Raw genomic sequence first — 23,995 nt, forward strand, 5'->3', positions numbered from 1 at the left:
TTTATGATCTGGCAGTCCTGACCACGGCAGAACCATCGATCTGCAATCCTCCGGACTGCAATGAATTCCCTTGCAGGATAAGTCTCTTTCAAACCCTTTTGAATATCCATTTCAGAGTTTTTATTTAACCCTGAAGCGTAGTGAACAGGCCATTGTAAATAAAACAAACAACTCAGCTGATGATAGTTTACTCGTGGGTACTTGGTTCATAAACTCAGTGACAGCAGGAAGATTTCACTGCTGCACAAAACGAATTTACTTTCACTCTCACTCACCTGGAATCCACACTAGAAATGAGATGTCAACACGTAAGCACAGGCAATTCTTTGTTTTATTTTGCTCACCTAGTGAGGCCCTGTACGCCTGAAGGGAAACGGGATTGCTCAACTAACTTGTGGACTTGATCAATATGTTTAGCTTTAGTTTACAACTTAAACAATATAGAGAATGGAGCCGATTTTGTGATTTATATAGAACCCTGGAGATTATGCTTCACTAAAAGCCACACAAGAGAAACATTTTGATGAGTCATCTGTAGATTTAAAAAATCCGTTGAGTGAGAATAATGTGTGACGGACAATTAATTTAATCCAGAGATGCTGTGGTGGTGTGGATAGGCCGGGAGATGTAAACCAAGGGCTCTTTTTCTTGATCAGGAGGTCTCGAGGAGAATCTTTGTTCTGTGGTTACACATGACACTGCATGCAGAGCGGGGAGATAGATAGATAGATAGATAGATAGAGAGGCCCTGTGACATCTGTCCCCGTCTGGATTATACCTTCAAATCAGCCGCAACTGAAATGACACACTTGCATACACGCAATCCTGCCAACGCACAGCTCTGGAAAGGCTTAGTTCCTCCCTGACCTCTAGGACCCTTTGTCCTCTACGTGTTTGGTTGTCTCTCGGTCTCTGACTCCCTTTCGATAATACACGCGCACGCACATGTAGACATGTGCATGCTCACACACAAGCAGTTGAAACTGTTGCGTAATCTTTCCGGCAGCAGCGCAGTGTCTAAGCTCTCATGAGTCATCGGTAGAGATCAGGGCAAACTGAGAGCACTGTGCAATGCTATCTGCAAGTGAAATGTGCAAGATTGAGTCATTCTGCAGCCGCGATGACCACACTGAAGTGTTTCCTTTTCTAGAAAGAAGGCAGAATGCGACAACTCTTACTCAGCTTTTTGCAGTATCCCAGAGTAGACCAAATGTGTCTATATTTGATTGCATTCAGCTTCTATATAATACAGGTGCAATGCATCTGCTTAGTCCCCCGCATACTTGTTGCTGGAGAGAACGCAGAGCTGTTTTACAGATGCAGGCCACACACAGCTGAGCAAAGAAGTTCTCAGTCTTGCCTTATGCATGAGAATGTGTCATCCACTGCATGTGTGGTTGTTGGTTATTCATGCTCTTCTGACTGTCCCATCCCATATGACAGTTTTTAATTAAACACATTTATCTGGCCCCCTCTCACCATGCGGTAGTGCGACACAAATATATTCCATTTGACACGGGTAATGGAGCAGAGTGAAGATGAGCCTGAGGTAGCGTCGGCCCGAGCGTGTACATTAATACAAGCAGGCACATTCACATGTGTAGACGATGCCGAGACATTGACAGGCACATTACAAATATGGATCCCGGAACACTCGTTCAACCTCTCTCTCTTTCACTCCCGGTCTGCGCGAGCCCAGCCACGAGTTTGAAAAGATGAATTTCGTAAAGATGAGCTCAGTCTCAGTGTCTCCGAAATATTGCCGGCCGATTCTTTCACCGCCTCACGCCCATGATGATGAAACTCTCCTTGCAAAGGGTAGGCCGTGTTCTGTGTATGCTGTAAGGAACATCTTAAGCTGAACTTTAATACTTTTTGTTTAACTCATGTTCCTGACACCTCTGCAAACAGTCTCACACTGTTAAGCCCTTCACTGTAAATGTATGTGCATTTAAAAAAAATGATTTTTGTTCCCCTACAAACGCAAGTCCTTAACAAAATTTGTTTTCTGTCGTTCTGCTGGAGGGCAAACCACTCACTGCAGAATGTACCGCTATGTGTTGCCCTCAGAATAACACTGTACTGTTTGTTGATGCATGGTATGTGTGTTTATTGTTGTTATGTCGACAGAGTAAATGATCAAGAAAAGATTAATGTCACGTCAAGCCATGCACAACTGTTCTTCAAAAGACTGCATTTGTCACTCTGGTCAAAGGGAAGTGGCTCTCGCTGCTCTCGATTTATCCTGAGCAGCCGTCTATGATATGAACTCATGGTGTGAGCAGCAAGGGATTTTTCATCAAGATATCAAATTCCTGGCATTTGGGATTTTATTGTGGCCGGAATGTGGTTTGATATGATGCAATTAAATAAACTTTATCTACAACTCTAATTAAATTAGGCCATTAAAGCACAACAGGAAACAGGACTTTGGTAGTTTAAAAGAGTCCCATAGTGAAGAGCTGGATACGTATTGACAAGTTTCAGTATGGAAAAGTTTAAAGGCTGACAAATGCGGACGCATATAGAAAGTGAGCCATATAATTATGGGTCACAGTCTGAAAGAGTCTCTGAATGAGAGATGAATATATTAAAGCATGTACTGTAGATTAGATGGCCGACTCGTATTGACGAATTAAGATTCAGCTCCGATGCTTCTTTCTAGTCTTTACCTTCACCCTGTGTTTGCCACCTAGAACCCCTGCAGATAGTTCGCTTATATTCACACGTGTTCCAGCTGTGCGCTGGCACTCGCACGGCATAACTACTGAAAATATCAGGCTTGTTTTTTCTTCTTTTCTTTCTCATTCCTCGCTCATCTGCATAATGCCCTATGACACTTGCAATCAGGAGGGCCATATTTGCATAGGCTCGTCGTGTTTGAGCTTCCCGTTGACGAGGCGGCAGTGTTTGTTATCGGCCAGTATTTTGACAGCCAGAGGAAGCCGCGCCGTCAGGGTTGGTATTCATGAGTACACAAGACGACAACAGACCTAATGGGCGCCATGTTTACAGACTTCAGATAGTCTCCCATTAGAGACAAATATCCTGGTGTTAGATTAGACTGAGCGGGAGAAGGAGGAGGAGGGGGGGGGGATATCATCAGGCTGAGTGTTTGGCGAGACAGGTGCCTGATTTGCTTTCTGTTTGATCACATGGGGCCTTGCCCTAAATCAGAGAAACCCAATAAATGTTTATTTTTATTTTTATGTTATATTTATGCAAAGCACTTATTACCCGTTTCCTTTTATTTCAAGGGACTGGATTTGTCAATCTGGCAATGTCAAAACATTGGAAAAGTACCACTGTGTATGTGTAGAATGACAAGTATCCTCTGATAACCAGTGGCTTTTGGAGCAGCCGTTGCGAGGTAGCACCATAAATCTTCATACGATATTGATGTGTCAATCTCGTCTTTGGGTTTACTGTCAGCCCATCCAGGTGCAGTAAAGATTAGTGGGTCTGTTCACTGTCTGCTGTGAGAGGATGCCCTTGAAGGGTTATTTTTTCCCCCTGAAGGGTTATTTGGGAGTTTTTCCTGGTCCGATGTGAGGTTTTGGGGCAGGGATGTCTATGTGTACAGATTGTAAAGCACTCCGAGACAAATTTGTAATTTGTGAAATTGGGCTATACAAATAAACTGAATTGAATTGAATTGAATTGAGTGAGAAAGCGGGAGGACATCCAAACACCCTGCGGATGTCTAAACTCCTAAAGCACATCTTGATCTATGCTCAATCGAGACATGTATTTTCTGCCTAAATTGGTCTTTTCACTTTTTGAACCAGTGGTGTGTGACTGTTTGTTGTGTTGTGAATGTATAAACCCTGACAAACTTTTCAGTACAGGAGTACAAATAGAAAAAATTGTAATAATAGTAATTACTCAATTGAATCCCTGTTTGCACTTTTTTTCTGTTTTCCCAACAGATCTCCACACTACGCCTGTCCAGAGGTCATCAGGGTGAGTCACTTGTCATCATGTTTGTAGCTTCTTTTCATAGTGAGTTTACTCTAACGCTCGGCCCGAACCCGCTCACAAACACTCTTGTGTCCTTAGGGAGAGAAGTATGACGGGAGGAAAGCAGACGTCTGGAGCTGTGGGGTCATTCTTTTCGCCCTGTTGGTGGTGAGTGTCAGGTCGTTCTCTACTAACTGATGGTGACGTACAGTTTAACATTCTCCAGAGAACAATGTGCTAACAATAATCCACCATAAAGTGCTACCTCTCCTTCATAGCTGAGCAGTATGTCCAGCCTTTCTAACAGCTGTAATGGATCAAAGGCAGAGAGCAAGTCATCCTGCTGACAGGACATTTCCATCTTCGCGCTCCGGCCTTGTTGACCTCACTGTAATCATGGGATGGGAAGATGGAGGGGAGCTTGAAGCCGCCACGGAGCCTCTACCAGAAACTCTGAGATCAGGAAGTTAAATTGAAAATTGTATCATTTAGAAGGTCTTACTGGAAAAATGTTGCAGAAAAGCCCTCAAGATCGAATTTTCGCACAACAGAAGATCAGAGAATAGAGGCATCTTTGTATTCATTATCCTGTGCCCACATGCAAACGCTGTATCCATAATCAGGTCTATTCTCCAGCTACATTATGCCTCTGGTTCCCCAGCCATGCAGCCCTGAAGCTTTGTTTCATCAACAGCTGTACTGTAGTTCCTACACACTTCTGCATCATGAATTATTCATCCGGCAAATCTGAAAGAAGACAGCCCAAATTAAATATCAACGCTGACAGGGCGGCTTTTGGCCACAGGCCCTGTGTATTTGTTTATATTTTTACCACTTTCTCTCTCACTTAGTTTCTTTTGTGTGTGTGTGTATTCGTATATTAAGGACAGTCTCCTCTTGGTTGCGTAAGCTTAATGTTGTGTACTGTTGTCTCTATTTGTGACCATACTTATCTGGCTCCAAACAAAAGTTTCTGCCCGACGCTGTTTGACTGCAGATGTTTTTTGTCTTTCTCATGTTCCGTCCTGTAGTCTAGCCGCGAGATAACCATTTGTCTGATTGTGGGAGACATGCATCCTCCCCAGCAGTTAGGCTGCGCTCAGATCATCTGTTACACAAGCCTGCCCCCCTTATTTATCTATACCTCTCTTCATTTCTCAGCCTTTCTTTCTGTCTTTCTCACCCTGGCTCTCCCCCTCCATCTTGTCTCGTGGTGGAGGTTGTCATTCATCAAACAGCCACATCTGTGAGGTGTCAGCGCGCTCTGATTAATGACTCTGATGAGCGAATGCTAAATGAACGAGGTAAAAGAGAACGCCGGGTAATTATTGGAAAAAGCCCCGCGTTCAGCTTACCGCTGTTTATTTTTTAGCTTTCATTGTGGCTGATGGCAGAATGCTCTAATTGGAGAGTTGAAAAAGTTGAGAAAGCACGCCTGTTCTTTAAGTTGCGCAGGATTTAGACTTAAAATGTTGTTTTCTTCCCTCTAGCGGGCCTTGTTAGTCATTATTTTTTTCTCTCTGCCCTCGATCGGGTGAAGGCTTATTTTCTGTTCTAATGCTGCCATTAAAACTATTGCAAACTGATTCTTCTCTACTTGTGTTCCTACATCTACATCTTCACCACTTCCAATCTCTTTTCCCTCTTCTCACTCTGCTTCTTTTCCTACATCACCCCAGGGTGCTCTGCCGTTTGATGACGACAACCTGAGGAATCTGCTGGAGAAGGTGAAGTTGGGAGTGTTCCACATGCCACATTTCATCCCTCCAGACTGTCAGAACCTCCTCCGCGGCATGATTGAAGTGGATGCCATCAAAAGACTAACGGTCAGTTTAACTGAGAGACTGGATTATACCACTGTGATGATGTTCACATATGTTGCTGAGTTTTCCTTCTGTGGCTGTTTTTCATGCTTTAAGCTCGGCTCCTTTGTTTCGATTGAGGGAAACCTTCATACTACAACATGCAATCCTTTGTTAGACAAGTTTTCAAATTTGGGACAGGTTTGTCTCACCTCCTCTCTGATTCTGTTTGAGTTCTTCTTCAAGTGTAGGGTGTGAATTCAGGAGAGTCTTCTCTCACTTTTGAGTTTCCTCATCACAGTGCCAGTCCATCTCCACACAGCAATAGATCACCTTGGCCAGGCGGCTGGAGGATATCGTGAAAACAGAGGGATGTGAAGGGCAGAGAGTCAGGATGCGGTGGAGAGAGAGGTGGACAAAGGGAAATGTGAATAATGAAAGTGGCCAGAGATCTCACAAAGCACAGACTTCACGCAGAGATGTCGCCGCCCTTTGTTCATGTCCTGCATTTCACATTCAGATGACGTGCAGAGACACAGACATGCTCTGAACTCACTGTTTCTGCGCACATGCTCAAAATAATACCCCCGCCGTTTTACACACATACTATATGCACCCCCCTCCAGGCTCTCCAGGTGTTTGTTTTTTAATCGGTGCAGTAAACAAAACCGTTTGCATGCACTTGCCTGAAAGTAAATGTGGTGACACCAAAGTGGAAGCCGACGCTCGATGTATCCATGCCGTAGCCATCTTCTCCAGTGTCAGAATGACGTGATATAACAGGAACGTTAAAGAAAAAAAGAACAAAGAGCAGAAATCCTCAAAGAAAGAGGTGCTCATTTGTGGGAGAGGTTACATATTTAAGGTGCAGCCCTTCAGATGAACAACAATGTCACAACATTGACTCAAAAGACCCCACCTCTTTGGTATGCTGTATGTACACTATATGCTGTATTTTTGTGTTCTCTCAGCCTGACGAGCACAGGTCACCCTGAGATCCACCAGATATGTCCGGTGGCCTCCAGCCCTGTCCTCGACAAAGGCTTACACACACACTGTGCTTCTGGGAGAAAATGTGCTCCCTTCACAGCCCCCCTCCCGTGCACAGGGTCTCCTAACAGAGCTCCGGGGATGTGTTGTAACCTCACAGAATGTCAAATAGCCATGTTGGATTGAGCATTCTTGGAGAGTCCACTCAGAGACAAGACCGATACACCCAAGGGAGGGGAGAATGACATCATTAGGAGCATGTCATTCTTTTGCTATGGATTATTTTTCATAATGATGTTGAATGTTGCTTGTTGAATCTAATCGATAAGGTAATCGGACCATAACTACTGGCTGTGTTTCAGTATGTCTATTGGCACCTCCAGTTAATTACATTTTGCTAATAGATTCATACAAGTACACACACAAAGCCAAGGCCCCTCACAGTCTTGAGTGGGGGGCACGTATCCAGGCTTAAGAAGTTTAGCCCAGTAAAATCCTTTCTGAATTTCCTGTCTGTGTAGTCCGGGGGCCCCATAGGCGACGGGGCCGACCGCCTTAACGCAGGCTCATCTTCGCTATTGAAATGAGCACCGCCGCCCTGGAAAGATCTGCGTCCTGGTGATCCCTGGCCAATGAAGTGGATTGGTAGCGTATTATATTAAATAGCACTTCATCACAGGCATATAATATATTCATGGGGATGGAACAGATGAAGTGCAGAGGTTGTTGGAATGAAAATAAAGGAGCTGTGTGTGTATCACTGAGAAATGACTCCAGAGTCGGAGGCTGCAGAGACAGCTGTTGCTGCTCCTCTGCGGAGCGTGGCTGCTTATCTTTTAGGAGGTTTAGTGGTGTGATGGACTCACATTTTAAGGTGTTGGAACATCAAAACACATTCCGGAGTTACAGAATAAGAAAGAAGTGAGCCGGAACAGTGCAATGTGTAAGACATGGACAGAATTTTAGTTTAGGATGTAAAGATAATTAACTTACTTTATCAACAGACTGTGAAGATGTTATAACTTTGACATTAAGCCAATGACGTCTGAGATATCTGTTGAACTGAGCTTGCTGCACAGGGAGCCCTGGCCCGTCGTGTCTTGTTGTACCACTTGTTGTATCTCCAGAAGCGAGCGTGAGTCACTCGTGTCTGCTCTCAGTCCAACATGAGAGGATGACGTCGAAGGCACAGCATGCATACATGTTTTTGAAGGTTTTTTTTATGGGATTAAATCCAAAGTGTTTGAAACCAGACAACAACAGGAAGTTTGCTGACCCGGCAGGGAGTCGAGGCCGTCCCCCCTGGTTCAGACCCTGGTTGAATACTTGTTACCACATCCCCCCCTAAGTGAAAGTGTGTCTCCCCCGGAGCTTCAACCCTGCAAAAATTGTTGATGCAGCCCACAGATACCTGAACACACGCTTACTCTAGCAACACCACGGTTACAGCAGCGTTCCCCTCTGCTTGAGTGAGAGCAACTGGAATTGGTGCTGTCACATCCAGAGACTGATTGACGTGATAACGAATTTTCAACCACATCACTTTCAACCCCGCGTGTGATATCAGTCTCTTGCCTCCAGGCCTTTAATAAGAGTGGGGGGAGGAGTAGGTCACCCACTGGCCTGTATCTGACAGGCAGGGTGTCTCCGTAGATACCCTGACCTCACAGAAGATGTACCTAGGAAGCCTGGCCTTCTCTGTGATTGCACTAATATCACATGAAGACATTCATCAGGGCTGAAGCACGGAGGTAAATCCTCTGGGATGGTGGAAACATCGAGACATTGATGGAGACACATACCCGAGAACTATGCCTTTGGATAAGTGACAACAATTAGAGCTGCTATCTGTATCTCCCATGGTTCCACAACAACAGCATGAGCAAATTAGAAAGTCCCGACAGTGACATTGATCCTGTTCTCCTCTGTGGGCAGTTGAAACGCTCGTTCTAACGGACATCTTCCTTTGTTGCCCCGTTGCTCTCTGTCTCTGTCTCTCTCCGCTTTTTCTTTTTTGGCAAAAGACCATGTCGGCAGTGTTGGCGACAAAGTGGCCACATCTAAAGTGTGATGACCAGCGTATTTTTGAGAGAGTGATTGTGTTTGTGTGCGTAAGGAAGAAGGGAAGACGATGAGAATGGGAGATTCCCTTTAGACCACCGGGCTTGGTAGAGTTAGCAGTCTGTGGGAGGAAGATTTCGTTCTCTGTTTATAGCTCAGTGGTACCACCTCTCTATCATACTCATGCTGCACCCCTCTTTTCTCCCCATTTGTTCTCCTATTATGAGTATTAATATTTGAAGTCCTAACTATTTACTTCCACCATTCAACCTGGCCATATTGTTGCATTGTGTTTCCATTCAGCCCGTTAGAATAGAATAGAATATACACTTTTATTAATCCCCAAGGGGAAATTAGTTCTCTGCATTTAACCCATCCTTATTAATTATGAGCAGTGGGCTGGTGAAAGCGCGGGAAGCAACTGGGGGTTCAGTGCGCTCAAGGACACTTCTTTGCTTGCAACTAATGGGGAGGAGAGGATCGAACCCACAACTGGTTGGTTGCAGCCCTCCTTCCCCACACACTGAGCTAAAGCCGCCCCCAAGCTCAGGGTTCAATGAAGCCGTTCTGCACCAACATCTATACACACGGGCAAAATAGAGAATTGTCTGTGTATTCAAATCTTTCCTCAATGATTGAATTTAATTATTGTCTTTGTACCAAAAGGATGATATAATTATTAAAATGGCATGCATCACGTTTTTTATGTGCTGACCTGCTGTTTCTTCTGTTGTGTTTTTTACAGTTAGAACAGATCCAGAAGCACACATGGTACCTGTAAGTACGCTGTCCTTCCTTCCTTCCTTCCTTTTAATACCCTCCTCTCTTTCTCCTTTCCTCTCCACTCCTCCCTTAGCCTATTCTGCAGGGGTCGTAGACCTTAGGGGAGCAACCACATGATAAATGGCTTTGGGTTGCAGCCCTGTACACGAGAGCATATTTGAGCAGGGCATGACTCCACTCTCTGGGATGTGGGGGTATATTGGTGGTGCATGAAAGAGGATGTGCAGCATATGGTCAACTGAACAGGGAGTAGGGGAGAGGGAACAAGCGAGAATGTGGTGGAGGAGAAAGCCACATAACCTCAACGTTTAATTTTCACAACAGAGTGCCCCACCTTTTTAAGCTAACATAAATCTTTTGAGAACATGCATGGTACAGGTCATCATTAATTATGTTCAGTCGCAAGGTTTTTTAATGGGAAACGAAAACACCAATGTTCTTTTGTTTTGTTTTTGTGTATATAATATACAGTTACACTAATTGGTGTTTGTACATTTTAATATCCTCCCTCTAATAATTAGATTATCACTAAATAATATTTCATAAAGTATTTCAAAGATTCATTACCTTGCAAGAGCAAAGATAAATCATGACGGGAGGTGGCAAGCCCTGAGAAGGGGTTGAGTTATGGTTTCTGTGGTGTACTGAAGGATCACGCCAACAGACAGCAAGGCTGATAACAGAAGCATCAGGAGACAAGAGAAGAGCTGCAAAGGAAACGTGATGAAACCACAGAAGCTCAAATTATTTGGTCTACTCATTTAAAATAAGATCATCCACACATATTGTTTGTTAATTAGTTGGTGAGCTCCCTAACAATCTGCAGCTGGGCAGAGCCGTGGTGCTGAGGCCAAACAGGCTTCACCAGGAAAACTAATGATGGCCCGTAGACAAACATGCACTCAGTCCCCAGATGATTAGGCTTACAGAGCTAGAATCACTACATTTATAGAACAACATGTATTAAATGATTAGTCAACACTCTTATAAAACTGTAAAAACCTAAATTGAATCTTAATAATGTTGGTTGCAGGGCTGTGGCAGTAGACTGCATTTGTTTTTGTATCAAATCAACTGCACACTGAGTGTAGTTTAAAGTGGGTGACTCATTAGGCTCATGTCAAATGTGTACACATTGTTTTTGTTCATTACTGTGTCTGTGTGTATTGTTGTATTTGTACATATTGAAGATGAATCTGTTCTTTGAAATTGACACGTACAATGTTCCAGAAATCCTTTAAAAAAAGTAGTGTCAGTGTGGATTAGCCTTTCAATTTATATCCTAAAGAATACAGTCCTGCTATTGATCTCCCTTGATACAGAAAGACAAAAGAGAGACAAAGGAAAATGTGACCTAACTAGAAGAGTGTCTGGCAAGAAGGGAGGGATAATGATGAAACTAAGTTTGGAAAACAAGCCAGGAGGAGATTGCAAAACATAGCAGCAAGTCAATGTCTGTCTGCAGCTTCTCGAGCACGATCACCTCTGTTCACCCTCTGAAGCTTTTATGCATGAAGACTACACCTCGGGAAAATACGTGACTTGACAGTTTCATAATGTAAAACGTTGGTCATAATAAGTCAAACTTCCAACCCAAGAGGCAAACAATGACTGAAACACTTCCCACGTAGCTACATATTCAGTTTAATTATTCAATCTCTAAATCTCCCAAGTGAGATTCATATTGCCTCTAATGTAAGCTGTAAAAAGACTGTTTGTCAATGTAGCCAAACTTGCAGTAGTAGGGACAATAAAGACTGACTGTATCCTTAATTGTGTTGTGATTTCTCTGCGTTCCCAGCGCGGGGAAGAACGAACCAGAGCCAGAGCAGCCGGTGCTCAGGAAGGTGACCATCCGCAGCCTGCCCTCTGCGGACGACGTGGACCCAGACGTGCTGGACAGCATGCACTCCCTCGGCTGCTTCCGAGACAAAAACAAACTGCTGAAAGACCTGCTCTCAGATCAGTGAGTGACTGGAGGGGCAAACGGGAGGGACGGGAAAGAGGTGGGATGAAGCAGATTGGAGGTGTGGTTTGGTGAATGAAAAGGAGTGAGTGATGAGAGAAACATTGAGGACGGGTCGAAAAGGTGCAACAGTTTGTGTTGGAAAAGGACAACAATAAAAAGCAGCTGAAGACGGAGAAGAGGATGAGGCTGTGTGGTGGTACCGAGGTGGAAGGACGGCGATGTGACATCCGTGTGCACAGGCGGCCTCGCTTGGTTCCCGGCTCTTGTGAAATCCTTTGAGGCTGTCACTTTAGATGTGAGTAGCTATAGATCACCGCACCGTTATCCCACAGCACTTACACAGCGTGCCACTGGATACATTCGCCCCAAGCGGATCCCGGCTTGCACCTGGAACAAACCCCTGGGTCCCGTTGTTTATGTTTATATCACACATGTGAATATGCAATTATACTGAATAATCTTGTATGTATTTTTTTAAATTATTGTTAATATGGGCATACAGAAGAGGTTCTTCGGCATTGCTCTTCTATTTCCTTTTTCTCTGTTGTACATCTTCCCGGTCTCTTTAATTTAATACTAAATGAGCATTACTCAATTTCTGCTCACCATCTCTTCCGTTTGCCTCTCTTCTCCTGGGAGCGTCCTATAATAGTGCTGGACTCGGGAAAAATCTGTGGTCTCTATCTCCCTTCCCCTGGTTCATTTTAGCTGAAGTTGCAAGTCCTTGTCTCTTTGCCTCCTACTGCTTTCCAATCTGTCTTTATTACAGACGACCGGTCCCCGGGCCTTTTGCAGGAAGAGCTCTTTAGGCTAAAGATATTTGGCTTCCTGATTTACAGAGAAAGTAAAGGATGAACTCATAATGTTTTGAAACTTTCATAAACTTACCAGAAGACTCTGCATATGGAGATGTAGCCTTCCAAATATATGCAGAATATTATAGTTCGGCTTAATGAGCTGTAAAACTTTTATTTTAATGGTGGAAGCTTCTTCGTTGCAGTTTCAGAAGAATCCAAAAAGATAAAAGGATGTTAATCATAATGATAGTTGATCTGATTTAATGTTTTTAACTTTTGCACGTTTGTATACAGATGTAATCTTTACACGTTTGTGTTTGAAATAACCCGGTATGTTCAAATCCATTGTATTTTCTTTTCCATATATTTCTCAGTAGACTTTTTATTGTCTCCGTTTTGCAGTGACAACCAAGAAAAGATGATCTACTTCCTGTTACTGGACCGTAAGGAAAGGTATCCGAGTCAGGAGGACCAGAACCTACCCCCTCGCAACGAGATCGGTGAGGCTCGGACCGAAGACACGAGTGCAGATAAAGAATGTAGCGCAGGAGAATATGATTCATCAAACAACAAGTTGAGAAAAGAGCATAGCAGGAGAAAATCAGTTAACACATGTGACTAATTTCTTCAACCTTGAATGGCTTTTCATCTAGTCGTGAATAAACAAAGCAAGCCAATTTAGAGAATAAGGACTTCAAAAAGTTGACTCCTGAATGCTTCTCGTATCTGAACCGTTCTGCAATGTTTCCCTCCTTCAGAAGGAATTGGATCCGCTCCAGTAGAGGTGGATTTGCTCTCCAGTAGGACATTTATTTTTCTGTTTGTTGAATATAAACAAGCAAACAAAATTAAATTAAATATATATGGCAGAAATAGAAGGTGTCAATTGGCTACATTTGAATAACTGTGAGCTGCGACTGCTTCGGTTCAGATATGAACTCATCAAAAAAGCGATTCTTCCATTCGTACACCGCAGCGCAGCACAGATTTCCACCCACAGAAATCCGAGCTGAGACAAACATGCTCTACTTAGACTTCTGCCAGGGTTATTTTCTGACAACACAAGCATTGCGATAGGAGGCGTGTGATACGCAAATGTGTGTGTGTGTGTGTGTATGTGTGCTAGTAGATACCGACATTTTGATTAATAGACTCCCTCTTCAGTGAATGTGATGCAGTCAATACAGTGGCCATTAGCTCAAGGTCTCGGAGGAAACCTTTCCTTATTCATTATTAGTTTACTTGCCAATGTGATCAGCTCCAAACATCACTCAAACGCTCACACACGTACGCAACGCACCAAAAGGCTGATTGCTTAGAAACACACGCATTAACGGGCGGAGGCGTCGGGTAAGTCGTGTTCTGAATCGATCCCTTTCACCGATTTGCACAGATCCCCCAAAGAAGCGTGTGGACTCCCCCATGTTGAACCGTCATGGAAAGAGGAGACCGGAGAGGAAGTCCATGGAGGTCCTCAGTGTCACAGACGGAGGCTCGCCCGTACCGGCGAGGAGGGCTATCGACATGACACAGCATGGACAGAGGTACGCATGGAGGTGAACAGAAAAAGTCTTTTCATTTTTCAAACGAACAAATGCATATGTGTGTGTGTGTGTGTGTGTGTGTGTGTCTCCTAGCGTATCGCGTCAGCAGGCTAGATTGTGGACAAACACCAATGGAGACTGACGCTCCGCTCGCTTTGTCTCCTGTCTCACTTTAGTAGATCAGTGTACAGTAAAATCGTGGATAATCCTGACGCCAGTACAAAATGCAGCAAAGAAGAAAGGTATTCACCTCTCAGCCCTCACTCATTCACCTCCTCTTGCTCTGTATCCCACCACCCCCCCCCCCCCCCCACCCCAAGGAGACAAGGAGACATTCCACGGCAGCAGAAAGATGCAGCGGTGCTTTCTGTTCAAAAAGGATGCCTCGTTTTTAAATGGTGAAATATGTTGCATGTAGCAGCTTCACAAGTCTATCTTATTAAATCAATAGCTCATCTTCAAAATGAAAGAAGCTGGGGTCGAACGGAGTCAACAGTTTTGGGATGGCGGTTGCTCACATTTGACTCAAGACGGCACATTTGAAAGTCAGAGCCTAATAATCTACGGCCACCATTTCCTGGTGTTAGCTCAGCTATCTCCTCTTTTCATAATCTGAATGCATTCATAATCAGTTCTCCCATGCTGTGTCCCACTTTCTCCGGATGCCGAACATTTCTCCATTTCTCTATTTTAGAAATGAGCAAGCCGAGCCAGAACTACTCCCCCACAAGGCACAGCAGACTGATTCAAAATATATTTCCACCATCTTATTTCAACAAGCAATATATCATCACACGACATCTTTGGGCTCAGAGGCAGTGACATTTGTGACAGCGGGTAAGATTGAATCGGAGGGGGTGATAACCTGATCTGCCTAATGATAGGCAGATTGCCAGAGTGCTGCAAAAAGCTTTCCGAGGCATGCGACATATGCAGAGGCAGCGAGAGCATATATGCTATAGATTAAAAAAAAATGAATTCATGAAATTGAATATTCATCCAAACGTCAGATGCATTAATAACTCCTCCCCATAGCCCTTTGCCAACAAAAAATATCAAGAATTTATTTTCCACCTCATTTCACTGGGGAAAAGTTTTAAATCATATTCAAGAGCTCCCACCTCTAAACACTTCTGCTTAATTCTTCGTGTTCTCTGCTGCTTCTGAATTTCCCTTTAACATTCCTCTCCCTGTGTTTCATCACCTCTCCTCCGCTCCTTTATCCCTTTAGGCGATCCGAGTCTTTTTTCTTCTACATTTAAAGGTTGCATTAGTTCAGAAGCTACCTTCTGCCCTTTGCTCTGGCTCTTCCGTTTCAGCCAAGGCAATCATTTTAAAACACGCCGGTGAACAATGACTTTATGGATCATTAAAAAAGTGCTTTCCAAAACAGAAAACACCAGTTCAAAGATCACACACTGCTGAATGCAAACATCCTAAAGGGCACTGAAACAACGACTACATCTACTGATAGCAGCACATGAAATAGGGTTGTGTGGATTCTATATACATCAGCAGCTGCAGTCATGTACAAAGCTCCACTGCATCTTTCCTCTGTGCTACTTTAAATAAGTGTGTTTGTTTTTAGTCTTTCAGGGGCTCCCCTTACTCTTTTCTCTCTCTCTCTCTCTCTCTCTCTCTCTGACCTTTAGTCCAAAACGCCCAACCCCCCCCCTTCCTATCCCCTCCCCTCGCTCTATTTGTATGGAATTGCTATGCTAATGTGGAAATGCTGCTAGTTTTTCTCTGTCTGGCTTCCTCTCAGTGGGTGTGAGGCGCACACAACCCATCCGCCTCCAAATCAAATCAAATCTCTGCCTCGCTTTATGTTGCCCCCCCCCCCCCTACACACATACACTGCAATTCATGGCTCTCCAGCTGATCAGTGTGGGGGGAAATACTTTTGTTTGACTTTTTATGGCATCCTTGTGTGCGTGCTCTTTGTGCGTGCTTGCGCGCGTGTGTTTATCGGCGATGGGAAGCACATACGTAGCAGAATGACGTCCAATGATTTGACTGACTTTCTCTGAATCTAACTCTATCTTTCCCCGACAGCAAACTTCTGTGGACAGCACAGAAGATTCATAGAACTTCAGATCAGAGGGTGTCAGGGGAAGACTGACTTTGAAATGTGTTGACAGGATACATTTCCACCAGCACAAATGATGGAAGGGGGGGGGGGGGATCTCAAATTACACGAAAATGCCTTAACCACAATCCCTATCCAGCATTTTAGCTCACATATCTCTTGTAGGCAGTAATAATCCAATCAAATGCCCAGACTGTATTTTCATACATGCGATTGATGATTTGACTGCTTCTGTGAAGTATAATTGAAAAGATTTGGGATAAATGCTGCAGTAGCCACGTTGCAGAGAAACACACATGGAGACGTTCTCACGCAAATGTCCACTTCCTACTTTATAAACCCAAAAGACATTTTAAGCCAAACTCAAAGCCCGAAAAATCCCACTGATTTAATTTTAAATCTTAACAACATGCCAGGAGAAATGAAGGGAGGTTAATGATATGTAAATGAAATATGGAAAAGTGCTGCAGTGTGAAGAAGAGAATATCAATTGATTTTTTTCTCTTTACAGATCTGCTCTAGTTGCTTCATGCAGTTTGAATGTGTTGGGTTAGTAGGAGCAGTGTTAATAAGACAGACTCTCATGCTAATTATTGACTCTAATATATTTAAGTGGCTCAAATGAGCACAAATAAAGCACCTTTACCACTGATGTCTACATCAGGGGTCTTACTACATATAGCCATTCGAGTTGCTGAGCTGTGAATATTAATGCCCAAGTCCTCAGGCAGTTGTCAGAGCTCAGGAATTATGAAATGTGTTGATTTATATGAATATCTACTCTGCATACAGAACTCGATTGGCAGGAGAAAGTCCATACAGAGGAGGAAGAAGGAGAAAAAGGGAACTTCTCCACCTGACTTAAATCCCACCAGCAGAGCAGTAGCCTTGTGTTTTGGCTCTGGCGTTGTTATTTGTTCTCTGTGTGACTCCAGGCACCATCCATTGCATTTGGCTTCACTTTTGTTTTAATTCAGTCCATGCCCTCGTCCCAGAACCTTTTGTACTTGGTTCCATCCCCCACAGTCCAACATTAGACCCCCACGAGGGCTTTGGATGGGTCTCTGACACAGCCGATGGTCACACACTGACCACATGGGCCCCATTCCCAAACCGGCTGATGGGAAATGTTATCTTGAGTACTACACGGAAAAAAGGAAGATATGAATGAGTGGCCCCACACATACGCTATTACACTCGCATGTATGGGTGCAAGTGTTACATGTTGTTATTATTAACCTCCATTGGTGTCTTGCAATGCATATAGTTTTTGTTTTATTTGTCCTGGTGAGATATCCCTTTGAGAATAATGTTTAATGTGTGGGGCTCGCTCGTGGTGAAGAGGAAGAATGAAATGCTTTACCCAAGTAAAAGTTGCACTTAAACAATGTAAAATGCATTTTATATATACAAATATTGCATTTGAAATGTCACTTCAGTAAAAATACTAGCAGCAAATGCACTAACTGTAGCTGTCAAATAAATGTACTGGTGTAAGAAGTGCAATATTTAGGACTGAGTTACATTTCACCACTGGTGCTAACGCCATTGAAGAATTCAATAACAGTGTGTCTACACACTGCACGATGAACAGTTTATATTGAGACTGCCTGTTAACAACAAAGTAGTTCAATATGAGAACAGTTGGCAGTGTGTTTTTTGTATGAGGAATTGGGATATAGTCTCTGGAAAGAGCCGTTGCTTTATGAGCTTTTTAGTGTTATTCTTAAATGCTGTGTGCTCCACAAAGAAAATTCCACTCAGCTTAATTGTTTTTTTTGGGTGGAGGCAGAAATCTCTGCAGAAATAAATCTCTCAAAACTTGGGCGAATGAAACCCAAACTTTCAGTCGAGTTAGATTACTTGAGAACATGTTTTTTTGTGATGAGGTAATTTTGTAACTGACCCCTTTTAAAGCAAGAACTCACCGAAACCAACCGAGGACTTACAGTAGCTGCCTTCAGCATCTCCTCTGCTCCTGATTTATTAACACGGCCTGTTACTATATAATGGATGATAAATGATTGCTTAAGTTGTGTCTGCTGTTCCAACGAATAAAACACTCGTCAACACAAATTCATCATCTCTCCGAAGCAAGGGTGAGGCTCTGACGGCTCATTACCGTACCGCATAGCCATCTGTAACATTAGCTTTATAGAACTGCAGGTCCAACACCAACAGATACCGAGTGCCTCGACCAATATGCTCATGATGGCGCGAGGACGCTGTGTTTTGGCCATGTTTAGATGAAATGCCTTTGACTCTAGTGAGCAGCTGTGGGCATGTCTCAGTGGGCCGGAGGACTTAAATGTAAATGATAGCAACCGTCTGGTCGACTGTTCTCTTAAACAAGAAGTCCTAGCCAACGTGGTCTCTGCATCGCCTACACTCGCAGAAGGGGCAGTGAGAGAATTGCAAAAATAGCCGGCGAGTGGGTGTTTCTATATTTTCCTCTCATCGTCGCTGTGGCCTCCCTTCTGTTCTGCTTGTGTGTCTGGGTCTCTCTGGAGTAATATTCCTGCACCAGTATCAGTTATTTTTTGTGGTGGTTGGAAATGTAAAGCTCGTGGGAAATGGGTTCCTGGACCCAAATAAGTGCTTCTACTTTTTAGAAGATTGATATATATAGATCTTAATCCGGGCGTGTTGTTATGACAGCACCGGTATCATTTTTATGGCTTCTAGCTGTAAGCGTGTACACAGTTGTGTCCATGTGTGGATGCCTCTGCGGTCCTGTGGGACTGCTCCAGCACCAGGAATGAGCATCAGTCTCCATTACTACCCCTTGCTCCCATCCTTCATTCTTCCATTCCTCCCTCCTTCCCCCTCATCCTCCCCTCACATTTGTGCGCGAGGTCTTCCTCTACAACCAAGCAAGTTGAAAAAATACTAGTTTATCCTTTCAAAGAAAGACAAAAGATCTGGAGGCTTGGCCACATGTTCACAAATGCATCAATGCTTAAAAAAGGAGGAGGGGGGGTTGTTAGATTGAATGAAAAAAGGAACAGTGTTGTGACAGTGAGCAGCTGGTGTTTCCAAGTGTTGACAGGCTCTGCCTTTGCGTGTTGTGTGTGTGTGTGCGTGCGTATGCGTGTGTGTGTGTGTCTGTGTGTGTGCGGGCACTCGTTGGAGACAGATTGTCCTGTGATTGTTCATTCCTGAGCAGGACTCTGCTCATAGGGGTTATTGACGGCATCTGCGGGGGAAAAGAAAAACATGACAAATGGCACTCAACCAAATGTCCCACTTCATTTCCCCCCTCAAGATATGTTCTACTGATCCAGTGCTAATGCCTGAAACCCGGCACGTCTGGTTTATGACCAGACTTTAGACAAATCGGAAAGCTAAGTCTGTGAATGCTAATGTGTGAAAAACAACCTACAGATTTGCGGAAGAAGCTGCAGTCAAATCAGCATATTTGAAACACATAGTTTGAGCCTAATTGCTTTGAGACCAATTGCTGCGAGTCAGTGAGAGTAATGTCTGTCGTCAGCATGGTGCGTTCACTGTGTGCCCGTGCTTTTATGTCTTTGTTGTAGGTGTGGTGTGCAAAGGGCTTGATAGCGATAACGACTGTGCTTCGTATGATTGGTGAACTTTACTGTGGTGCTTTCTAACCGTGTGCAACATGTAACCTCCAAGCTCTCACCTCCACCTGTGTTTACTGAAACCTGTAACCGGGACACATGTTGATCCCACAAATTGCCCCTGTGTGTGTGTGTGTGTGTTCGTGCTTGTTTGTGACACAGGTCTCGGTCTATTAGTGGAGCCTCGTCTGGCCTCTCCACCAGCCCCCTCAGCAGCCCACGGGTAAGTCACGACCCCCTATGTACTTTTCAAACACTCACACACACACACACCTGTTGACCCTGTTCTCATGTATCTAGTTGTTCATGCTCAGGGATTAGATTCATATTCTTATTGCTGTTTGTGTCCACAAAGGGTAATAAATACGCTGGCGACAGTAACATCTCCATGACCGAGGCTTCTGACCAATGCACAGCACTCTCTTTATGGAAGTGTTATTGCTGTATCTCTCTGCACACGCATTAGGACTCCTCTGGGGGGGTCTCCTTGTTATTAGTCTGAGCTATAGTTTAGTTTAATAACCCTTCAGGGCAGCATATCAAGGGGCTGGACCAGGCAAAATAGTGTTCCTCTCCTTACGTTTTAACTCACAGTGCAGATATACCTTTGCGTTTTGCAGGGATCCACTATAATAAGCTCCTCTTATCCGGTGATCATTCAGACGTACGCGTGTCTATATCGTTATAAATTTCTGTAAGTAAAATATGCTGATGAATTTTCTCGTGGGACGTGACAGCAGACGACGTTACACCTTCCCCTAAACGCTTCTTCTTCTCCCTCGAGACTTTCGGCGTATTAGTCCTATTGTTGCTGTCTGTGGTCCGAGCTCTCTGGAAATCCAGTTTCAGGACTGCTTCAGAAAAATCCAACTGTTCTTGCTCAGAGCTGTGGAGCTTGTGGTAAACTTTTCCAGCTGACTAAACTAAGGGATTATCCAGGATCCTAAAACGAGCTCCTCGCGCCACACAGGTTCTGTCAGGCTGATCTGAAAGGGAAATAGATTTCTCAGACCTAGCTAAGCCCGGATTGTGCCCTCTAGGAGAGGCTCTGTGTGGGGTTATAAAAAGTGGAAGCATCCAAAGGAAACAGTTTATCAGTGCACTATTGTGTCTGCAATTGTACAATTACAAATAAAACAGATCAATTCACCTTTCAGTAGATATACCATAGTGGTCTTCCTCCCGATGTAGACACAGCCCAAACTGTCCTCACAGCTGGCCTTTTGTCACACATGTCAGTGTGTGCTCGCTTTTCTCTGCCAGCGGAGCTCTGTATGTTTTACTCAGGTTAAAAGTCCATCTTTTCCTCTTTTTTTCCAAATGTAATTGTGTGTAATGCTTGCCGTTCTAGTTGTTCCCATGACATCTATGTTTTCTTTTGACACGAGTCACTGAATGGTCTAACTGCATGTTTCTTTTCTTTTCTGTCTTTCTTTTTTCTCTCCCGTGTATGAATACATCTTACCTGCCTCCATATTATTTGTCTGCCTCTTCCTCTGGATGTGCCGTTGTTTGTTTTGCTACACATTTCTGTCTTGGCTTATCCATGTGCTTGTGTGTGCCTGCATGTGTCCCTTTGTGTTGCTTTGTTTTCTTCTCCTTCGCCACCTGCTCTGGCCCTTGGCTGTATCGCGCTGCGTGTCTTCACACTGTGTCCTCTAAATCCAGCCTGTCAGAAAGTTCTGTGTACCGCCTCAGTCCCCAGACTTCTCGCAGTCCCCTATCACAAGCCCCTGCCCATCCCCCGAGCCCGCCCCCAATCGCACAGGGTCCCGTATCTCCACCCCCAATTCACTCGCTCCAAACATTGAGCCCCTGCCGGCAGCACTCAACATGATGCAGACACTCCCCACCAAGCCCAAAATGATCCCCAGACCCCTCCAAGCCACACGATCCAACACGCTCCCCGAAACTCCAGATCCAGCATCTGCCACCAAATCCGAGCCCTCGAGTCCCTGCCAACTCCCGTCACAGCCACCGTCGGCCTCGGTGCCCCCAACCCCTACTTCTCCTTCTTCGCCGTCACCCTTTACTCCATCCTCCATCTCCAGTGCTCCATTCCCAAATAGCCCCCAGGTACGGCGGTGCCATTTTGCTGCCAACCCCCAGCTCTCAGTGCCCTACAGTCCAGTGGTGCCCCTGTCGCCCATCCGGTTGCACCACTTCCACCCTGTGGTGCCGGGGCTTTCTCCATTCACTGACCACCAGCCCAAATCTATCCCGCTCATACAGGTTACACCTCACCCCTCCCCTCGAGGCAGCCCCCTCCCCACCCCAAAGGGCACTCCGGTGCACACTCCCAAGGACAGCCCGGCCGGGACCCCCAACCCCACGCCGCCCCCCAGCCCGTCCATCGGAGGCATGCCTTGGAGGACACGCCTCAACTCCATCAAAAACAGCTTCCTGGGCTCACCACGCTTCCACCGCAGGAAACTTCAAGGTACTGACATTCAGATTGACTATTTCTACGGTAAACGCTGAATTATCTATTTAAATCTAGGTCACTTCACCCCTTCTTAAATCTAACTTTACCCACTAAAGCAATCTACTTCTTATCTGTCTCTGAGCCTTCTGCGTTGAACTTTGACCTTGCTTCCACAGTTCCCACACAGGAGGAGATGTCCAGCCTCACACCAGAATCTTCCCCAGAGTGAGTAGCTTCTATCCCACAACGTTCATAACTATGCACAGCCTGTCATCCCCTCAGTCATTGGCTCAAACTGTCTGGTTCTTGGTAGCATGATGATTCAGAAAGTATTACATCCGCGAATGTTTGATTTGTGCCTGCCGACTTCCCTGTAATGACCTCAGGTCTGGGCTGGGCTGGAGAAGCAGCATCGTGGCAGGAGGTATTGGGTTGGTTATGAGGGAGGGAAGTTATCCTGTGTGATGTTGTTGAGCTCCCAGGGGCCTGATAACTCAAAGTTGGCCTAGATATGCCTGTCTGATTCGCTGGCTCTCTGGCTTGGCCATTTCCACCTGGCTGAGAAGAACATCCTGGCTGTAAGGAGCTGGAGAGATGGCTGGAAAAGACTTTCTCAGCTGGGATAGGCTTGATCATAATAAAGTCACATATTAGCTATTTCCGGCTTCTTATTGCAGGATGATGTGCCCCTTAATGCCACTGCAAACATAACATTACATAAGTATTTGTTTATTGGGGAGTTTCGCTCTGCGCTAAAGTTTGAATCAGCATTTTTAAGAATCTCATAAAATATTAATATGCCACAAAACCAGAGTCCACATGGCTTATTAGTGGGTGTTATTTACTTGGGCCAGTGGTGCATTCATCTACCTCAACCCTTCTGAACATACAGTTATGTTCACATAGAGGCTCAATTATCCCTACATCCTACATGCACATGCATTAACACATACCCAGCTGCGCATAAGGTGAAGTTTCAGGAAACTTTTCTCCCCTGCAGTCTCAGCTTATTTCCCTGAGGGTATCCTCCGTTGGCTCCTTTCCGTTCCCCCAGAGCTGCAGCGAGTTAGTGCGAGGAAGATAAAAAAAACTCTTCACAAGCTCTTCATTTTTATGGATGGTTTGACGGGTGGGTTTTAACCAGTGAAAGGAAGACAAACGCTCTCTGGTATGCATAACAATATAATATAAACGTACAGCTGACACACTTTTCTTCCTGTCTTTTCCCCCGACAGACTTGCCAAAAAATCCTGGTTTGGTAACTTCATCAACCTGGAAAAAGAGGAGCAGATCTTCATTGTCATCAGAGACAAGCCTCTCAGCTCCATCAAGGCCGACATCGTTCACGCCTTCCTCTCGGTACACACTCAGTGTCTCCCTTACTTCCTTACTTCCTGCCTGCCTCTCCTCCCATCAGATGCCTGCGCCACCACTTCCCCCTGTACATCTGAATATGCAGCAGTACTACCTGTGCATCTGCTGTCTGCTGCAGGACATTGCCTCTTCGTACAGCACCGATGAGTGCCAATGCTCTGCGGCCGGCTCTCTGAGTGTTTGCTAACATGCTTCTGATTTATGTAGCAATTCAGTAAACTGCTGGTGTTCAGTGCTTCTATTTTCTCTCTGACTGCAGACTCACTTGAGGTCAATAGAAAATCAACAGAGAGCATTGATCATAAGCATATAGATGCTTTGCCCTCAATGCCATTTATTGAGCATGTGTGTGTGTTTGAGAGTATATTTAGATGTGTAGTGTGGGAAATTGAGAGATAGTGTGAATTGTATCTTTGTGTGTGTGTGAGGTGTTTTATAATGTGGACGTATAAATATGTGCAGGAAGGCGGGTAACATCAGGGATTCCCAGTAAGCGGCATAATCTGTACCAACAAACACACAAAAGCAGTGGGACTTGATATTCAGTGTACATAATTGAACAAAACCTATTCTCACCCCAGTTAGATTTAACAAAGTCTAAGTAAATGCAAACT

General features: G+C 44.6%; 1 protein-coding gene across 14 annotated transcripts in view; it reads left to right on the forward strand.

Moving 5' to 3' along the window:
* The window catches only part of brsk2a (BR serine/threonine kinase 2a), a 168,520-nt gene that overhangs the window by 138,120 nt on the left and 6,405 nt on the right, over positions 1-23,995 (forward strand). For 4 of the 14 annotated variants that reach the window (XM_056416461.1, XM_056416464.1, XM_056416467.1 and 1 more), the window contains 12 exons: positions 3,930-3,963; positions 4,060-4,128; positions 5,640-5,786; positions 9,559-9,590; positions 11,398-11,562; positions 12,765-12,862; positions 13,756-13,918; positions 14,083-14,148; positions 19,745-19,805; positions 21,251-22,022; positions 22,184-22,232; positions 23,243-23,366. In XM_056416461.1, coding sequence (XP_056272436.1) covers positions 3,930-3,963; positions 4,060-4,128; positions 5,640-5,786; positions 9,559-9,590; positions 11,398-11,562; positions 12,765-12,862; positions 13,756-13,918; positions 14,083-14,148; positions 19,745-19,805; positions 21,251-22,022; positions 22,184-22,232; positions 23,243-23,366 — 1,780 coding nt within the window. Of the gene's footprint in view, positions 1-3,929; positions 3,964-4,059; positions 4,129-4,310; positions 5,265-5,639; positions 5,787-9,558; positions 9,591-11,397; positions 11,563-12,764; positions 12,863-13,755; positions 13,919-14,082; positions 14,149-19,744; positions 19,806-21,250; positions 22,023-22,183; positions 22,233-23,242; positions 23,367-23,995 lie in introns of those variants that run through there. The other 10 variants (XM_056416474.1, XM_056416475.1, XM_056416470.1 and 7 more) reach the window with 9 other exon arrangements.

This window comes from Pseudoliparis swirei, chromosome 6 (assembly GCF_029220125.1).
Source record: "Pseudoliparis swirei isolate HS2019 ecotype Mariana Trench chromosome 6, NWPU_hadal_v1, whole genome shotgun sequence".
Taxonomy (NCBI): Eukaryota; Metazoa; Chordata; class Actinopteri; order Perciformes; family Liparidae; genus Pseudoliparis; species Pseudoliparis swirei.